General features: G+C 38.1%; 1 protein-coding gene across 1 annotated transcript in view; it reads left to right on the forward strand.

The window, feature by feature from the left end:
• The window catches only part of SCEL (sciellin), a 155,245-nt gene that overhangs the window by 22,101 nt on the left and 116,385 nt on the right, over window positions 1-16,759 (forward strand). Inside the window, exon 2 of the mRNA XM_053665460.1 lies at window positions 11,984-12,091. Coding sequence (XP_053521435.1) covers window positions 12,076-12,091 — 16 coding nt within the window. The 5' untranslated portion in view covers window positions 11,984-12,075. The remainder of the gene's footprint in view (window positions 1-11,983; window positions 12,092-16,759) is intronic.

The raw sequence follows: 16,759 nt of genomic DNA on the forward strand, positions 1-16,759 counted from the left end.
CAACACAGAGAAAAAATATCAATGGTAGTGTGAAGATAACAATAAAGTATAAGTGATATTAAAAAACACAGCTCAGTGCTAGGCTAGAAATAATAAAATTCCAGCAGTTTCTTTAGGTCAAAAGACTTGGGCCTTCTAAAAGAAAAAATGGAACTATTTTGAGAATTCGAATATATTGGGCTCAGATATAGCAGGGCTCACTCTTACTAATCTCACTTTAAAAATTGAAAAATTAACTTCCTTTCTAATGTTCCTATTGCATGTTAATAGGTCGATCATAGTTACATGTAGGATTCTGATGGAAGAACAAATTGTACTAACTGGATCAGTGTCTAAAGAGTATTATTTGAGGGATACAGGTAGCTCCGTTCCCAAAATGCTCCTTAATAAACTGCTCAGTTTTGTATCTTCCTTGAGAAGACACATTTTAGCTAGGCTAACAGGTAATATTGTTGGAAAGTGTGATTATCTGGTAAATAATGCCAACTTTATTTATTTCACAAATACTCCTGAATGAATATTTGTAGAACAGACTCACTTTAAGTCACGCTGTCTGCTTTTGGATTTCAGGTCCACAATTTACCAGCTCTGTGATGGAAACTCCCCTCTGTTGAGGTGTGTGGTGGGGGTAAGAAGGCTGCCTCATAGTCGTGTACTTTATATGGTTGAATGAGCTAATATATATAAAGACTGTGTGTCAGTTCCTATCATGTTAACAACATGGGGAGGAAAAGTCTGGAGAATGGAATCATACCTTAAAGAGGTGTGTGTGTGTGTGTGTGTGTGTGCATGTGCGTGTGCAGGTGTGTGTGTGTTTGTAGGAAGTAGTAAAGAAATATCCTAAGGATATTAGGACTGAAAACAATAGGAGTGCTGAAAAATAAAATAAAGATCCTGCCCAGAAGGACGGTGGGTGTCATTATTAATTTTCCTTTTCTCATAATTTTGCATCTAGCTACACTATTTTTAAAAAAGATTTTATTTACTTTATTTTTAGAAAGAAGGGGAGGGAGAAAGAGAGAGAGAAAAACATCAATGTGTGGTTGCCTCTTGAGCTCCTCCTACAGGGGACCTAGCCCAGAACTCAAGTATGTGCCCTGACTAGGAATCAAACCAGTGACTCTTTGTATCACAGGCCACTGCTGAATCCATTGACCCATATCAGCCAGGGCCCAGCCACACTACTAAAGTACCTTTACCCTGTGACTCCCACAAGAAGATTAGTATAAACCTTCTCTCTCAACTTACAGCCCACTAATTCTTTTGTTTGTCAGCGAGTTTCTGGTTCCCTAGTTAGTAGTTTCCCCTCTTCAGTTTCATTAATTTGGCAAACTTTTTTGTAGTAAGCAATAGGACTATAAAGGCTGTCCAATGTCCATCATATATCTATGTAAGAAAACTCTGGCTGGAAACTTCTTAAAGAAACAATGAGGGAAGTAAACATGCTTTATTCTGGGAATGCTAATGTCACTGTTCAGCTCGTATGTTGCATCAAGTGAAATGTTTAAAGGACTGAAATGGAGGATCTGAGAACAGATTTTCCACCGATTTAGCCTCATTTCTGCCATTATGTACAGTGATAGCCACTCTGACCACATAACACTGACACTATTTTCTTGATGTGACTTTTACAAAGATGATGGCACAGGGAATGACTTAGAATTGGGTTTGGTTGTGACCATCAATACAACTCAAATGACAGTGCTTTAGTCCACCGAGTTCATTTCTGTCCCTCATCAACGCCTGGCTGGAGGTATTGGCCCTGATGGCAGGCAGCTCTGCTCCCTGAAAGGCTCAAGGACCCAGGCTTCTGTCCGGGGGCCCCTCCTTCTGTGGTCTCCATTTCTCGAGTCATGCCAGTGTGCCCCCATCCAGACACTGGGAACGAGGAAAGGAAGCCGAGCATGTTTCCACCATCGAAGGACACTTTCTGGTATTTCACACATTACTCCCCTCACATCCTAACGGCCATAACTTGGTCACAGGGCCATGCCTATTTGTAAGGGAAGCTGAGAGCTATACTCTTTATTCTGTTCAGCCATGTGCCAAAGAAGGGAAACCAGCTATTTTGGGACAAATAGCGTTTGCCATCTTGGGTGTAGGGTGACTATGAGTCAACCTGTAAAATAAGATACAACCTAACATGAACTTAAATGTTCACCTAAGTGTTTCAGGGACATCTCCAGTTGCTCTGTTTCCTAAAATGCAGCACTTAATTAATCATAACAAAAGAAGCTCATTTATTTTTATCAGTGAATTAGACGTTTAAGTTAAGAAAATGTCATTTTAGTGATCTACTTGGCTTCCTAAGCCCATATTTGTTAAATTCTCATAACACATCCCCTATAGGTTTAGGTGCATGCCTGAGTGGATGATTAATTGCATTATAAACTGGAAGAAAAGTAAAGAAATCTAGGTCTATGACATGGATACTTAGTATCACTACACATGCTGTGGATTTCTCTCTTAGATACATCACTTGCTTCTAAGCCTCAACTTTTTCTTTTTTAAAAACGATTTTGTTTATTTTTAGAGAGAAGAAGGGAGGGAGAAAGAGAGAAAGAGATACATCAATGTGTGGTTGCCTCTCAAATGCCCCCCTACTTCGAACCTGGCCTGCAACCCAGGCATGTGCCCTGACTGGGAATTGAACCAGCTCCTTTGGTTCACAGGCCAGTGCTCAGTCCACTGAGCCACACCAGCCAGGGCTTACTTTTTCTTAAAAACAAAAAACAAAAAACAAGCCCTTACCTTGAACCTCATTAAATAAGTCACCACAGTTCTCATCATTCTTCTGTGGGAACAAGTGCCCTAAGCCTATCTCTGAGGTTGTATCAGCATTTGTCCCTGATGTCAATTACACCCAGCTCTGCATTCACCAGAAAACATGATACTGTGCTCCTGGGCCAGAGACACCCAGTTGGTACCCACTGCTGAACCATGATGCCACTCTGGGCTGCTGGGAACTTCCTGAAGATTTCTGGGCTGCTTGTCCTGCTGGGGTGTCTTTTTCCTTTGGGTTTCTGCTTTCCTGTTCCAGCCCCTTTCAGAAAGCCTATGTCTTTATATGCCTAATGAAAAGGGAGAGGTTCCATGACTCATTCTAGGTTTTGTTTGCATGGTGAGAAACCTCCCTAGAACTTAAGTACTTACACATTTGTCATTGTAGAGACACAGTCCAAGATGGAATTGCCGGCAGTGGGATGACATTGTTTATGGTAGCTGCAGCTGTGAATTAAATTTGAGCTGATAGATGTGTAAGGATTCCCCACAGGAACAAACATGTACCCTTGTCAGAATCCATCATCATGTGAAGTCAGATACACTTGAGATTATTGGTGGTCTGGCCCAAGATAAGCAGCATCACTTCCTGCAGCTAGCTGGGAATGACCTTTTTTTTTTGCTTGAAAATGACTTATAAAAAGGATCCTCAAACTTGCTCTTTATAAATACTCAAAAGAAAATGTACTCCTTTCTTTCAGGGAAAGAACTTTCAAGGCAGAATGGATAAGAGTGTGGGATTTGAATTCAGGCAGATCTCTGAGAAACCTATCTGACTCATCAGCTGTGCTACCTTGGGGAAGCTGCAGCATCTCCTTCAACCTCAGTTTTTTCATCTTTAAAGTGGGTAGAACAGTAGTATTTATAGGGTTATTGTGAAGAGAAAAGAAATAATTCATTTATAATAAATACTTAGTATACTATCTACATGTTGCATGCGCTTACAAATACATCTTCAAAAAGCAAGGGAGATACTAATCTAACTACAACTTCATTGCTGTTTTTAAATCAAGCAGGTGGGCTGGAAGTTGAGAAGTTCATCATCATCAAGCCCTTATTATATGAAATGTTAAGGGGACTCATCTAAGAAAAAGAAGATAAAAAATATGAACAGTACAATGACAACAAACTCACAACAATCAACAACCAAACCTAAAAACAAAAACAAACTAAGGAAACAACTAGAACAGGAACAGAATCACAGAAATGGAGATCACATGGAGGATTATCAGAGGGGAGGGAGGAATAGGGAAAGAGGTACAGGGAATAAGCAGCATAAATTGTAGGTACAAAATAGGCAGGGGAGGTTAAGAAGAGCATAGGAAATGTAGAAGCTGAAGAACTTACATGTATGACCCATGGACATGCACTAAGGGGGGTGGAAATGAGGGTGGGAGGGGGTGTGCAGGGCGGAGGGGAATAAAGGAAGTGGGACAATTGTAACAGCACAATCAATAAAATATATTAAAAATAAAATAAAATGAGCAGGTGGGGAATCACACATCAGATAAAAAAATAGTATGATCCTCCATAGTACTTATAATGCTGCATAAGTTTAAGGTGTCAGCATAATGACTTAATTTACAATATCATGAAATGATTACCACAGTAAATTTAGTTAACAACCATCCTATCACATGGACACACACACAAAAAAGAAAAAAATAAGTATTTTTTCTTGTGATGAAAACTCTTAGGATCTACTGTTAACTACTTTCACATATATTGTACTGCAGTGTTAATGATAGTCACCTTGGTGTACATTATATCTTTAGTACTTATTTTATAACTGGAAATATGCATGTTTTGGCCACCTTCATTCAATCCCCTCCCCCTAGCCTCTACTCTGATGACCACGAAATCATGATTCTTGGTATGTTCTACCATTACGCTGCACTAAACTACTGTGGTATTTCTATTCTAGTTTTAAGAGTGGTAAGAAGTTGAGGGAATATGTCAGGTCCAATAAGGAAACCCAAAGGGAGGTGTTCTGGAATATTTGCATAATTATCACTCCACCTAAACCCCACTTCTAATCTCCAAAATCTCACTTTAAGCCTGCTGTGATTTCTGGTGCAACTGGCTGTTACCTTGCCTGTTTCAAGCTGGCGAAACCTGAAAAGGTCTTGCTTCGTTTGACACAGTAGAAAGGTGCATTTCTTGCCTGGTATTTCAAACAGGTTTCGGGTAAAGCTTTGCCACACACAGAGAGATTTGTGTATCAGGATATCAGCACCATCCCAGAGCCTGTTGGAAATGCAGGTTCTCAGGCCCCACCCCTAAAACTAAATCAGAATCTACTTTATGACAAGATCCTGGAGAGACATTGAGCTGAAGCATATTTGACACCATGTCTTTTATTTATATTTTAAAAATAGTTATGTCATAGTGATGGATCTCACAATCTGTTCCAACTAATTTGTTAAACATTCTATGTTCCTTAATTCTGTCTTCTCTCCCATTCATTAGTCATGAACTTTGGTCTTGCCTTTAGGGAGAAAGTAAACTTACTGTTTAAATTACTACACCCCATATTTTGTTCCTTATCTTGGCTTGTTAACCCTCAAGCTTTGGGTTAACAGAGAGTAAGTTCCATCTGTGCCGGTTACCTCTGTGCTAATTTCTGATGTATTAAATGGGCATAATATTAATAGTTCTTTCCCCATGTAATCTTGCAATGACTCCCACAACTTCTAGGGTCAGATGGAAGGCTCTGTGTGATCAGTCCACTGCCCAGGGAACCCTGCTTGCGTGGCTAGCTCAGACTAACCAATAAGTGAATTACAATATTTAGAATTTATCGACTTAAACTCCCCTGTTGATTTCTGTTTTAAAGGTGAGGACAGGTTTTCCATTTTTGGTTGCCAAAGCCCTACTTAGATTCATTCAGCCGAGACCAAGTGTCTTCCATGTGCTGAGCACTGTGCCAGCGATAGGGACCCATACTGGGCAGGACAGAGAAAGCCGCTGCTCTCATAGAGCTTGAGTTCTTGCAATAACTATATGAATTGTGTGTTTGTGGTGTTTTATTACATCAGCCATTTTCCCTTTCTGTTTTAGATAAATTTCTGTAGGGCATGGCTTGCTGCATTTCTGCAACTTTTATTTTGAGATACAAACACAAAAGCTGAAGACCAAAAGAAAAAACGCTACCATTATTATTATTATTATTAGTCTTATAACCCATGGGGTGTATGAGGGCAGTTAAATTTGGAAACTCAGGAATAAATGAAACAAGGTGCAATGTTACATTTTCAGAGTCATTCTGTTAATATATGCAAAAAGTGTAGAGGCATTAAACAGCATTTAATTTATAAATCCCCAGATTTTAAGGACCCAGAAAAGATTAAGGATTAAATTTATATTCATTCAGCCCTATAGATAAATACCAAATGTATACCAGAACTTAAAATACATATTCTTTGTTTTTATAGAAATAATTCAAATAAGTAAAACTTACATTTATCACTTTGTTTTTCTATTTTAACAATGGCTGGCTTTTGAAAAACTTAACATACACATTAACATGTTTACATTTTAAAATCAGATAATACTTCGCCAAATACTTTGAGTAAATTTACTAAGACCCAGTGAGATTTTCTTCTTTCTCTCTCTTTCCTTCCTTCTTTCTCTTTTTCCTCTCTTTCTCTCTCTCTCTGTAACAATAATCTCTGGTTTGAATCTCTGTAAGAAGTTTGGTTGGATGAGGCCAGTTACAAATTCAAACATTATTACCTTCTAATATCAAAGGAATTCTAAAATTATTATATAGATAAAACATGATTTAAAAGAATCACTGTGGTAGACTTAGAAGATGAGGCTTTCCTCACCTAAAATTTTCCTCACCTAAAATTTGATGATGGGAATAGACAGCAGATGGGAGGGTTAGAGATGGTTAACTCCCCAAAGGACTTAACCACACTTGTCACTGTTGACAACAAAAATCGCAGACATATTTTCTTCATGGGAAGTTGCTGATGAAATGTGTGCCCTAAATTGCGATACAACTTTTTTCTTTTATTTCTGAAAGATGCAAACTTCCTATTGACGTACTTATGAAGGAATCTGAAGTCAGGAATGGGTTGTTGCCTCCTTTTCTTAATACCAGTCAAAAGTGAGTTCCTAAAAGGACTTTAAGTAGCCTTTAATAATAAGCTTCTGTAAGCCAAACCCTTCTCTAACCTGACTTACAGCTTCACTGCTTTTTTCTGCCTTCATTGGAGATAATGGCTCTTCTCAGGCCCAGCTATAGATTTGTTCCTGAGAAATGGGACTGAAATATTGTGGAATAAGATCCAAAATGGCATGTTTTGAAACCAGCCTACCATTTGAAAGCTTCCTCTCTCCTAAAGTAGCAGAAAAATACATTAATAAAATACAAAAAATTAAAATGTCCTTTTAACGGCTTAATACACTAGACGTCCTCATTCTTTTAACTTTGTTTCCCTCTAGTGCCCCAAAGTGAAAAGTGCATGTGGATTTTATATGGACACATATCCAACTCAAAGGTATTTGTTCATTAAAAAGGAACTGGGGGCGCCTGGCTGGTGTGGCTTGGTTGGTTGGAGCGTTGTCCTGTAACTGGAGGGTTGCAGGTTGATTCCTGGCCAGGGCACATGCCTAGGTTTCAGGTTCAGTTCCCAGTGCAGGCATGGTGGGTGTGGATGGGAACAACCGATTGATGCTTCTCTCTCCCATCATTATTTCTCTCTCTCCCTTTGTCTCTCTCTCTCTCTCTCTCTCTCTGAAAGCAATGAAAACATGTCCTTGGGTGAAGATAAAAATAAATAAATAAGCATAAAGTAAAAAGGAACTGGGAAATATTCACTTTCCTGGTCCCTTTGAGACGCTGGGCACTCTTACCTGGTTCAAGGTGATGTGTGTAGATGGTGGTCCAGAACTCCCTCTTTCCCCCCAACTCACTAGCACCCTAACCACCTGTTTTTCTGGTAGTACCCAGATTTCAAGGGACCGAGCTGTGATCAGTTTCTTGTCTTCTCCCTGGTCCTGTATTTTGTCCAAATTTAATAACACTACAAGTTTTGATAATGTGCAGGTACTAGGTTCAATTTGGAACAATTTTTAGCTTATAGGTTAATACAATTAATTTATAGGCTAACTGCAATCAAACATACACTTTATTGTGCCGTAATAATATATCATATTTTTAAAAGGAAAAATTGGATTAATATAAGGATTGGGGTGTCAAGCACTCTGTTTTTATACCAGACATTCCATCCTTGGCATATTTCTGGTCACTCTTGGGCACCTGAGGCAATAAGTATCTGTCTTTCCCTGTTGTTAAAAAAATACTTTGGGGGAGAGTTACTACCTCGTTGATATTCCACTTGAGGAGGAGTAGGCTTTGCAGTTGCTCCAGGCTGGTTCTCCCGAACTGTCATTCAGACCCACTTAAAATTCCTTTTGGCAGGAGGTTGGGTATATGTGGCCAAATGATATACATATATTTTTTTATTGTTGATGGTGTTGCATATGTCCCCCATTTCCCCCACCCCTTCTCCTCTCTCCAGCCAAATGCTATTTTGATAGCTTTTCTAGGGTTTGTTGATCTCACAGTTCAGGCTGGCCAACTCCCTACAATGACAGGTCTATTAATTAGAGAACTAGGTGTGACAACCAGTCAGCGATGCCTCTGTCCTCTTCTCAGAAAGGAAGGTACCAGACAAGCCAGCAGGGAAACACACAGATGCCCTGTGAGCTTGTCCAGTTCTGACCTTTTGTGGTCCTAAACATATGGCCAGACACTTCAGCTTTACACCGTTTGCCTATTTTCCCTCAGAGGGTAATCAGGAGACAGAACAACACAGCATCACTGACATTGGAGGCAAACAATTTCCTTGTTTGTTTTTACAGTCCAAGACAGAACTGCTGTGTAGCAAGTGCCATCCTGGGTATTTAGAATGAGAACAGGCAAGGCTGAGATGAAGTCAACCTGGATGAGTTTTCTTTGGCATTGTTTCAAAGACACTTGGCAGTGACCTTCAAAAGAGGGTGTGTGTTTATCTTTTTTGGCATGGCTTTTCTTTTACTCATTCTGGAGCCCCACCTTTTACTTTGGGTAATGTTTTCTCCAATCTCTCTGGCAGCTGTGCAGAGGCTGCTCACAGGGCCAAATTAGCTGGTCAATTTAAGGGGAAAATTGGATAATTTTATTTTTTAGCATGCATTAGAAAAATTATTGCTTTGCAATTCAGAATATTGGCTGTTATGGTGAGACAACCATAGAGCAATGTGAACACTCTAAAATGTTGGGAACTCCATGAAGTGAGACTTCAGAACTGAAAAAAAAATCAATGAGCATTTTAATTTACTTTAAAAATTATTCCAATTCTATTACCTATTGCCACCAGCTTCACTTTTCAATGAAAATCACATGTACTAAAGGCAGCAATTTAGGATCTTCAACTAGAACCTGACTCTAGACCAACATTTGTGATGGAGGTATTTGAGAAGAGTTTGTTTTTAACGTAAATATATAGTGGTCAAGAGATGGGTTTTCAAAGCATACAACCTCAAGGCTGAAAACATGCTGCACCACTTACTAGTTAGAAAACTCTCTGAGGTTCAAGACTTTGTGAAATTAAGCAATTTTTTCTTTCATGCCACTCTGCCTTTTGCATTTAGCAAATTGCCTAACACGTATTTTTAAAGCACCCGTGGATTTGGTGGCTACCAAACTGGAGTGGTAAGTTTTTTTTCTGGGCATGAACATTCTTTTTGAGTTAGTGTTTTCCTATAAAAAGACCGACCCTTTGCTCCTTCCTGAAGATTAGTTGGGTTTTGCAGCGTATTGTATGCTTGAGAAGATGAGCCATCACTCAGAAATCTGACATCCCTGGCTTCCTGTTTCCCATTTTATTGCTCATTGTTAAGCATGCAATTAAATTGTTTCTGAAACTACTTCTCTACTGACTGTTTATGACATTTTAAATGAAGGAACTCTCAGGGTTCAGAGCTTATAAAGGAAGAGACATCAAAACTAAGGCTAAAGGATCGTAGTTTGCTGTTAAAACCTTCAGCTGTATACTATTTTCAATAATGCACTCAATGACCTATAATCGTCAGTGGGTTTTACCAGCACCAAAATTGAATCTGGGTCTTATAACCAAAGGGAACTTTAAGAAGTTATTTCTCAAGGTATTTTATCGAATGCATTTATCTAGAGTATCTTGAATGCTGCCTATCGACTCCTTTAATTTCATCAGCCTTACATGAGCAATTTCTGTCGGACTGGCCCTGAGCAAGGCATTGGAGCAATCAAAAGCCAACGCAGATATTTCATATCCAAAAAGTGTATGCTATAGTGCAGGCTAGTGACATGAATACAAACAAAATATGACACCTTGCAGTAATGGAATGTGTACAGAATAATGGTAAGTTCCACAACAGTAGGATATTCAAAGACTGATAATTACTTACCCAGTATTAATCCTTCACCTCTTTCTTATTAAAAAACAAACAAACAAACCAATTTTTATACCAGGTAGAAAAAAATGGCCAGTTAAAAGCTCCATTTTCTATCCATCTTGCAGCTGGATGTGGCTGTGGGACTAAGTTTCGGCTAATGAGATGCAAGTGGGAGTTTTGGGATTGAGCTTCTGGGAGGTCTCCTTTGTGTGAGAACCATGAGCTGGAATGTGCATGCAATGGCTGGGTAACATGCAAGGATGTTGTGACTGCAAAGATGGAAGCTGCAAAGGATGGAAAGGAAGGAAGATAGATGGAGTCTGGTCAGTGATGACACAGCAGAGCCTTGCATCTCCTCTCCCTTAATTTCAGGGTGGAAACGCATTTCTGTCTTGGTTAAGCAACTGCTATTTTCACTGTGCTACCTAAATTTAAATGTAATTTTAGATGATGTGGAGTGTGTAGTTTCTTTTGTTTTGTTTGAGAGAGAAAGGTGTTTGGGAAGATAACAGAGAAAGTAATGCCCCAGCAGATTATTTTAAAGGGTAAATAGGAGTTGCCCAGGTGATGGGAGATGAGGAATACCATGAAATATAATAAAAGAATATTCACTATCACCACATACTTCATTAGATACTGTTTTCTTTAATTTTTTTATTTTGAAAATTACTTCAAACTTACAAAAATTTGCATGAATAAGAACAATACAAAGAACACCTCTTACACCCTTCACTCAGATTCATATATTGCTAACATTTTACCCTACTTGTTTGTATTTGTTTTACTCTCCTGTATTTTACATTATATCACCAATAGTATTAAATTGTATACAGCATGACTTTTATTGCAATACCATTTTACCCCTAAATTTTTCACTGTATATTTCCCCAGAAGAGGAATATTATCTTTCATAACCATAATTCACTCATCAACTTCAGTAAATTTAACCTTGATACAATAACTTTATTCAAGTGATTGTCCTCATTCAATTGCCCCAGTAATGTTCTTTATAGTATTTCTCCTTCCAATTTAGAACCTAATCTAGGATCACATCTTTCATTTAGTTATCCTGTATCTTTAATCTGGAACATTTTTTTCTTTTTATTGAATTTTGGGGGTGACATTGGTTAATAAAATCATATACACTTCAAGTGTGCAATTCTATAATACATCATCTGTGTATTGTATTGTGTGTTCACCACCTCAAGTGAAGTCTCCTTTCATCATCATTTATCCCCCCTTTGCCCACTTTTACCTCCCTTTACCCCCCTTTCCCTCTATATTTGAAACATATATAATTTTATTAACCAATGTCACCCCAATAAATTCAATAAAAAATTTAAAAATACAATAAAAATAAATTTTAAAATGAAACATATTGATTCTTAAATTTCTGTTTGAGGAAGACACATTAGCCTGAGATAACCTTTACCAATACTGGTTCTGGATGTTCACATCTTCGTCTTTTGTTTCAATGACATTTTAAACAGACTGCTTCTCATTGGTGTGATGTTTCCTCCTAGTCATAGTCAGATTATACATTCCAATCCCAACTCTTCCTTGGTAATGCTGTGTCCTCCCCCAGATAGCCCACCTGGAGGCACACGGTGGCCATCTATCCCTCACCAGTGACATTAGTATTAATCACCCAAGGAAGGTGTTGCCCAGCCTCCCCCTGTATAATTACTTGATTTTCACTTTAAACTAATTAGTAGTTTGTGATGGGCATTTAAGTCCATTCTAAGTGTCTGATTTTCACAAAATTTCTCTCTAGATCGACATCCGTTGATGATTCTTGCCTGATAACGTCTTTGCTGTGATGCTGCAAGTCAGTGCCACTTCCACACTAAGCAGGCCGCACTCAGCATGCTGCTCGAAAAGTGTGAGACCTCCTTTCTCTCTCATTTACTTATTTATCTATTATTACCAGAAACACTTATTAGCTCATATTTTAATGGTTTATAATTCATTACTGTACTTAATATTTGGGGGCTCAGATGATCCCCAATTTGATTTGGCAACTGAAGGCCTATTCAAGTTGATTCCTTGTTCTCATGGTAAATCCTGTCATTTTATTTTAGGGCACTTTGTCACTTTCAGACATAACAGTGCATTCCTGACTCATTTCTATATAGAGAAACTAGCTCCTTTTGGGTGATTAGTGACTACTAAATTAAGATGTCTTTAAATCCTCAGCCTAACTGATATTGTGAATCTTTGTGCAGATAAATTTGATATAAAATTTAAAGTATTTAGCTGAGCATGTCCTCATGAAGTAGAGCCCTGGTTCTTTTTAGTTGGAATGGTATTAGAGGACAAAGTTGGCACTAGGTATGCTTATAGTTACTCAGGTGTCTTTGCTTCTTGGCTATTTCACTACACAAAGCTGGAAATGTGTATATATCATTATAAATATAGTATTCACATATATATGCATACAAACATATACATGCGTGTACATGCATATGCAGGTACGTAAACACATGTACATTCGATTTCAACGTATTTAAAAAATTAAGAGTCCACATCAGTACTTTCAATTTCAATCCATTCCCCTGGATTGGATCCATTCTTCCTTCTCACCATCATATGTTTGTATGTCTCTCGTTTCTTAGTGATAATTCTGGTTCTCAACAATATAAACATATTTACTCATTGCTCAATCCCATAAAAAAATCTCAATTTGTTTCAGAATCACTTTACTCATACCTTCACAATAAGTAAATCTACTAAAAAGACTTCAGAATTTCTTTGCAAATTTTCTACCCTTATAGTCCATCCCATAAATATTGGAGTAATAGGAGAACAAATTTTAAACTTTCCCACGTGGAACTTCTAGCTATTATTGGTCTAAGATGATAAATTTAATATGGGAAGAGTCTTTACTACTAGCTTTAGTGTTTTCTGTTCTTGGCACATTCGTGCTGTTGAGTATAAATCTGCGACAACTGGCGTGTGAATATGTGTATGTGAGATAATTTATTGGCAGGGCACTAAGAGTATTTTTTTAAAGTTGTGTTCTCTTTTTCCTTTTCTCTTTTCCACCACTCTGTAAGGAAAATAAGCAAGTTACACCTCAAATGCATACTGCTAAGTAAAAGAGGCCAGTTTGAAAAGGCTGCATACTGTGATTCCAACTATATGTCGCTCTTGAAGAGGGCAAACTATAGAGGCAGTAAAAAGATCAGTGGTTGCCAGGAAAAAGGAAAAGGGAGAGGTGGAGCACAGGATTTTTAGGACAGTAAAACTGCTTTTTTATGTATAATAATGGATGCATGACATTATGCATTTGTCAAAATCCATAGAATGGTACAACACAAAGAGTAAACCCTAATGTAAAAAGTTAACAATAATCTATTAATATTGGTTCATCAGCTGTAACAAATGTACCACACTAATCCAAGAGGTTAATAATAGAAGAAATTAAGAGGGTAGAATAGGCAAGAGGGTGCACTAGTAGTATTTTTTGCCTAATTTTTCTATAAACACAAAAAACTCTTCAAAAATAAAGCCTGTCATTCTAAAAAAATAGAAATTTTCAAATCTAGAAAAACTCAATTAGAGAAACAAAGAGCCTACATATTATTGTGTTCTTTTAAAACATACCTAGCACAGGTATTGATTAATTTATCATCTAAGCAGCTGGTGATCTAAACATTGGAAAAAATATTTTGTTGCTGTTTTTGATCAATTGCTTTTTTCTAGTTTTTTAAGAAGATTTTTCTTTTTTAAATAAAAATTGGAGATTTTTACATGTAGAAAACAATTATACAGGGTGGGGCAAAAGAAGGTTTACAGTTGTTAGTATGGAAAGTACTATGATAATAAATAATAATACAAGAATGAACTCTGTTGCATTCTTGCAACTATGAACCTACTCTTCCCCACTGTATATTTTATTTATTTTTAGGGAGAGGACAGGGGAGGGAGAAAGAGAGGGAGAGAAACATCAACATGTGGTTGCCTCTTACACGTTCCCCACTAGGGACCTAGCCTGCAACCCAGGCATATGCCCTGACTGGGAATCGAACCAGTGGCCCCTTGGTCCTCAGGCTGGCACTCACTCCACTGAGCCCCACCAGTTAGGGCCTTACACTGCATTTTATTTGGCTTTCAATGAATGATCTTCAAGCCATCTTTAAAATAAACTCTTGCAGATCGGCTAAGGCAAATCCTACTGGAATTACCTGGTTTCTTTCTGCACTGTCTACCCTCCTGATAGCCACGATGCTGAGAAGATTTTTCTGAACTGTTTTCAGTGGCCAGCACACTTAGTGTGAGTTCCGATCAGCAGGCTCCTGAACTGTGCTTTCCTGGTGGTGCCTGTCCCTCCTTAAGGTTCCTAGTTCTCTAACTGCAGTACTGGCCATGCTCCTGACCTGACTCCTGGGAAGGCATGGTCTTCGTTAGCCGTCTGCAGCCACAGAAGATGGCTCACGGAACACACTTGACTCAGTGTGATAGGCAGTCACATTTTAGATCAGAGCCCTTATTAGTTAGGACAAAGGATTCTCTTTCTCTGCATCTTGAGGACAGTGGTCTTGATCACCTAAATCAAACTGAAGTCTAGTTGCTCTACAAACCTTAGCAAGATTTTCACACCAGGTGTTTTGTACTTGGAGAATATGGCTTCTCTTATGTGAGCATAGCCATGTAGCTGTGCTCTGGGACTATGTGTCCTTGTTGCTTAGCTGCCTCTATGTTCTGCCCTGTTAGATTCTCTTGGTTTTGAATGGTATACAGAGAGTAGCAGCCTGGAAGGGGCTGGTTTGCTGAAAAGTGTGGTTTTCAGGTTGGCTCCAATGTCTCTTGCAATCTGTGATTCATGTCACTTCCCTAGTAATGACTTTAACCTTTTCACGGCAACCATTTTATAGATTGCACGAACGTAAAGGAATATTACTTAGCTATTAATAACGACAGGCTTCTACGCTGTTGTCAACAAAATAAACACTAATTATCACCAAAAAGATGGAGGGCTGATGCCTATGTTTGCAGTAATCAGGTGAAATGTAATTTTGTAATCAGAAGATGAGAGGAGAATTTTATGAGAGGGTTTAGGATCTAATAATATTCATTAGTTGCCTTTTTTTCTGTAACAATGCCAAAGCAGCCACACAGAAGTCATTCTGCAGAAAGGGCCAGTATGTTTCAGTCTGTGCTGTAGGCTCATGTAAACCTTGAAATATGGAAGAGGCTGTCAGAAGTTCCAGCTTGAAGATTACATTAGTTAGTCAGGGTTGCCATGATCAGGTACCATGAACTGGGTGGCTTACTATGTTCAGCTCTGTGGTTTAGCCAAGTTAAACATTCGTGTGGGATTTTTTTCTGTGGTATTTGTCCAATTGATCAATTTATCTATTGATCCCTATGCAGCATTGTATTACTGTATTTTTCAGACTATAAGATGCACTTCCCCCCAAATTTGGGAGGAACGGGGGTGTGTCTTATAGTCCAAAGGTAGCTTAGCTGGCTCTCTGTGGTGGGGGAGCAGATGTTATTAAATATTTTACCACATTATTTGCTCCAAATTTTTTTTCCTATTTTCTTCCTCTAAAACTTAGGGGCATCTTATGTTCGGTCCAGTGCATCTTACAATCAAAAAATTTCCATAATTACTACAGCTTCCTAAGAACTTCTTGCATCTGAGGGCACAAGTCCTGTGCCCTAACCCTGCCTTCTTATTGAGAAAGTTCTTGGGTATTTCCTCTCATCTACGAAATCAACTCATCAAACTCCATGAAGAACTCTGTTGATGTTTTGATTGGAACTGCATTAAGTCTATAGATTTGGAGAAAAATTACTGCTTTTCCTAGTATTAAATCTTTCTATCCAAGAACACAAGATCTCTTTCCTTTTTATTTAGTTATTATTTAATGTCCCTCTGAAAAGTTTTATAATTTTCTGCATATCATAGTTTTCTTGCATATCACAATTTAGTATGCATAATGAGGTTCATTTTTAATTTAATCTCTATATTTTTGGAATATCTGTTTTTAGCTCTTATAGCTACTAAAAGTAAATATTGAAAAAATAAATTCAGAATCATAGGTCAAAACTATGTGCTATTAATTGAAAAGAATTGATTATACACTAACATTTTTATTGACAAAAACATTTATATGCCATTTATAAAATAAAACAGTATTTATGATATTCTATTTTATTTCTGTGATGTATGTTACTAAGGAATGGTTTAAAAGAATACAGGTCAGTTGAATTTCTGCTAAGGAAACCGAAAGGCTGGGAGGATGAGTAGCAGACCTGCTGGTGGTTTCAGGAAATCAGGCCTTGCAGGAATTGCAGGAAGTGGTAGACTATGATTCAGCTACCTGTTCACCACTAAAATGAAAGAACTCATGGGAGGATGCCCGGAAGCTTCTGGAAACATGTTACACCTAAAATCTGCCAAAGCACGTGAGATACTTTCCAGGGACAGAGGAACAATGTTGTGATTTCTGCTTTTCTCTCACCTACCAAAGCTCATGTGAGAATATAGTGTAAAATCCTGCTGCAGGGATCTGAGACATGTAGTTCCTCGTCTTTTAGC

Source organism: Artibeus jamaicensis, unplaced genomic scaffold (genome assembly GCF_021234435.1).
Source record: "Artibeus jamaicensis isolate MK-2021 breed Jamaican fruit bat unplaced genomic scaffold, CSHL_Jam_final contig_415, whole genome shotgun sequence".
In the NCBI taxonomy this organism is placed as follows: Eukaryota; Metazoa; Chordata; class Mammalia; order Chiroptera; family Phyllostomidae; genus Artibeus; species Artibeus jamaicensis.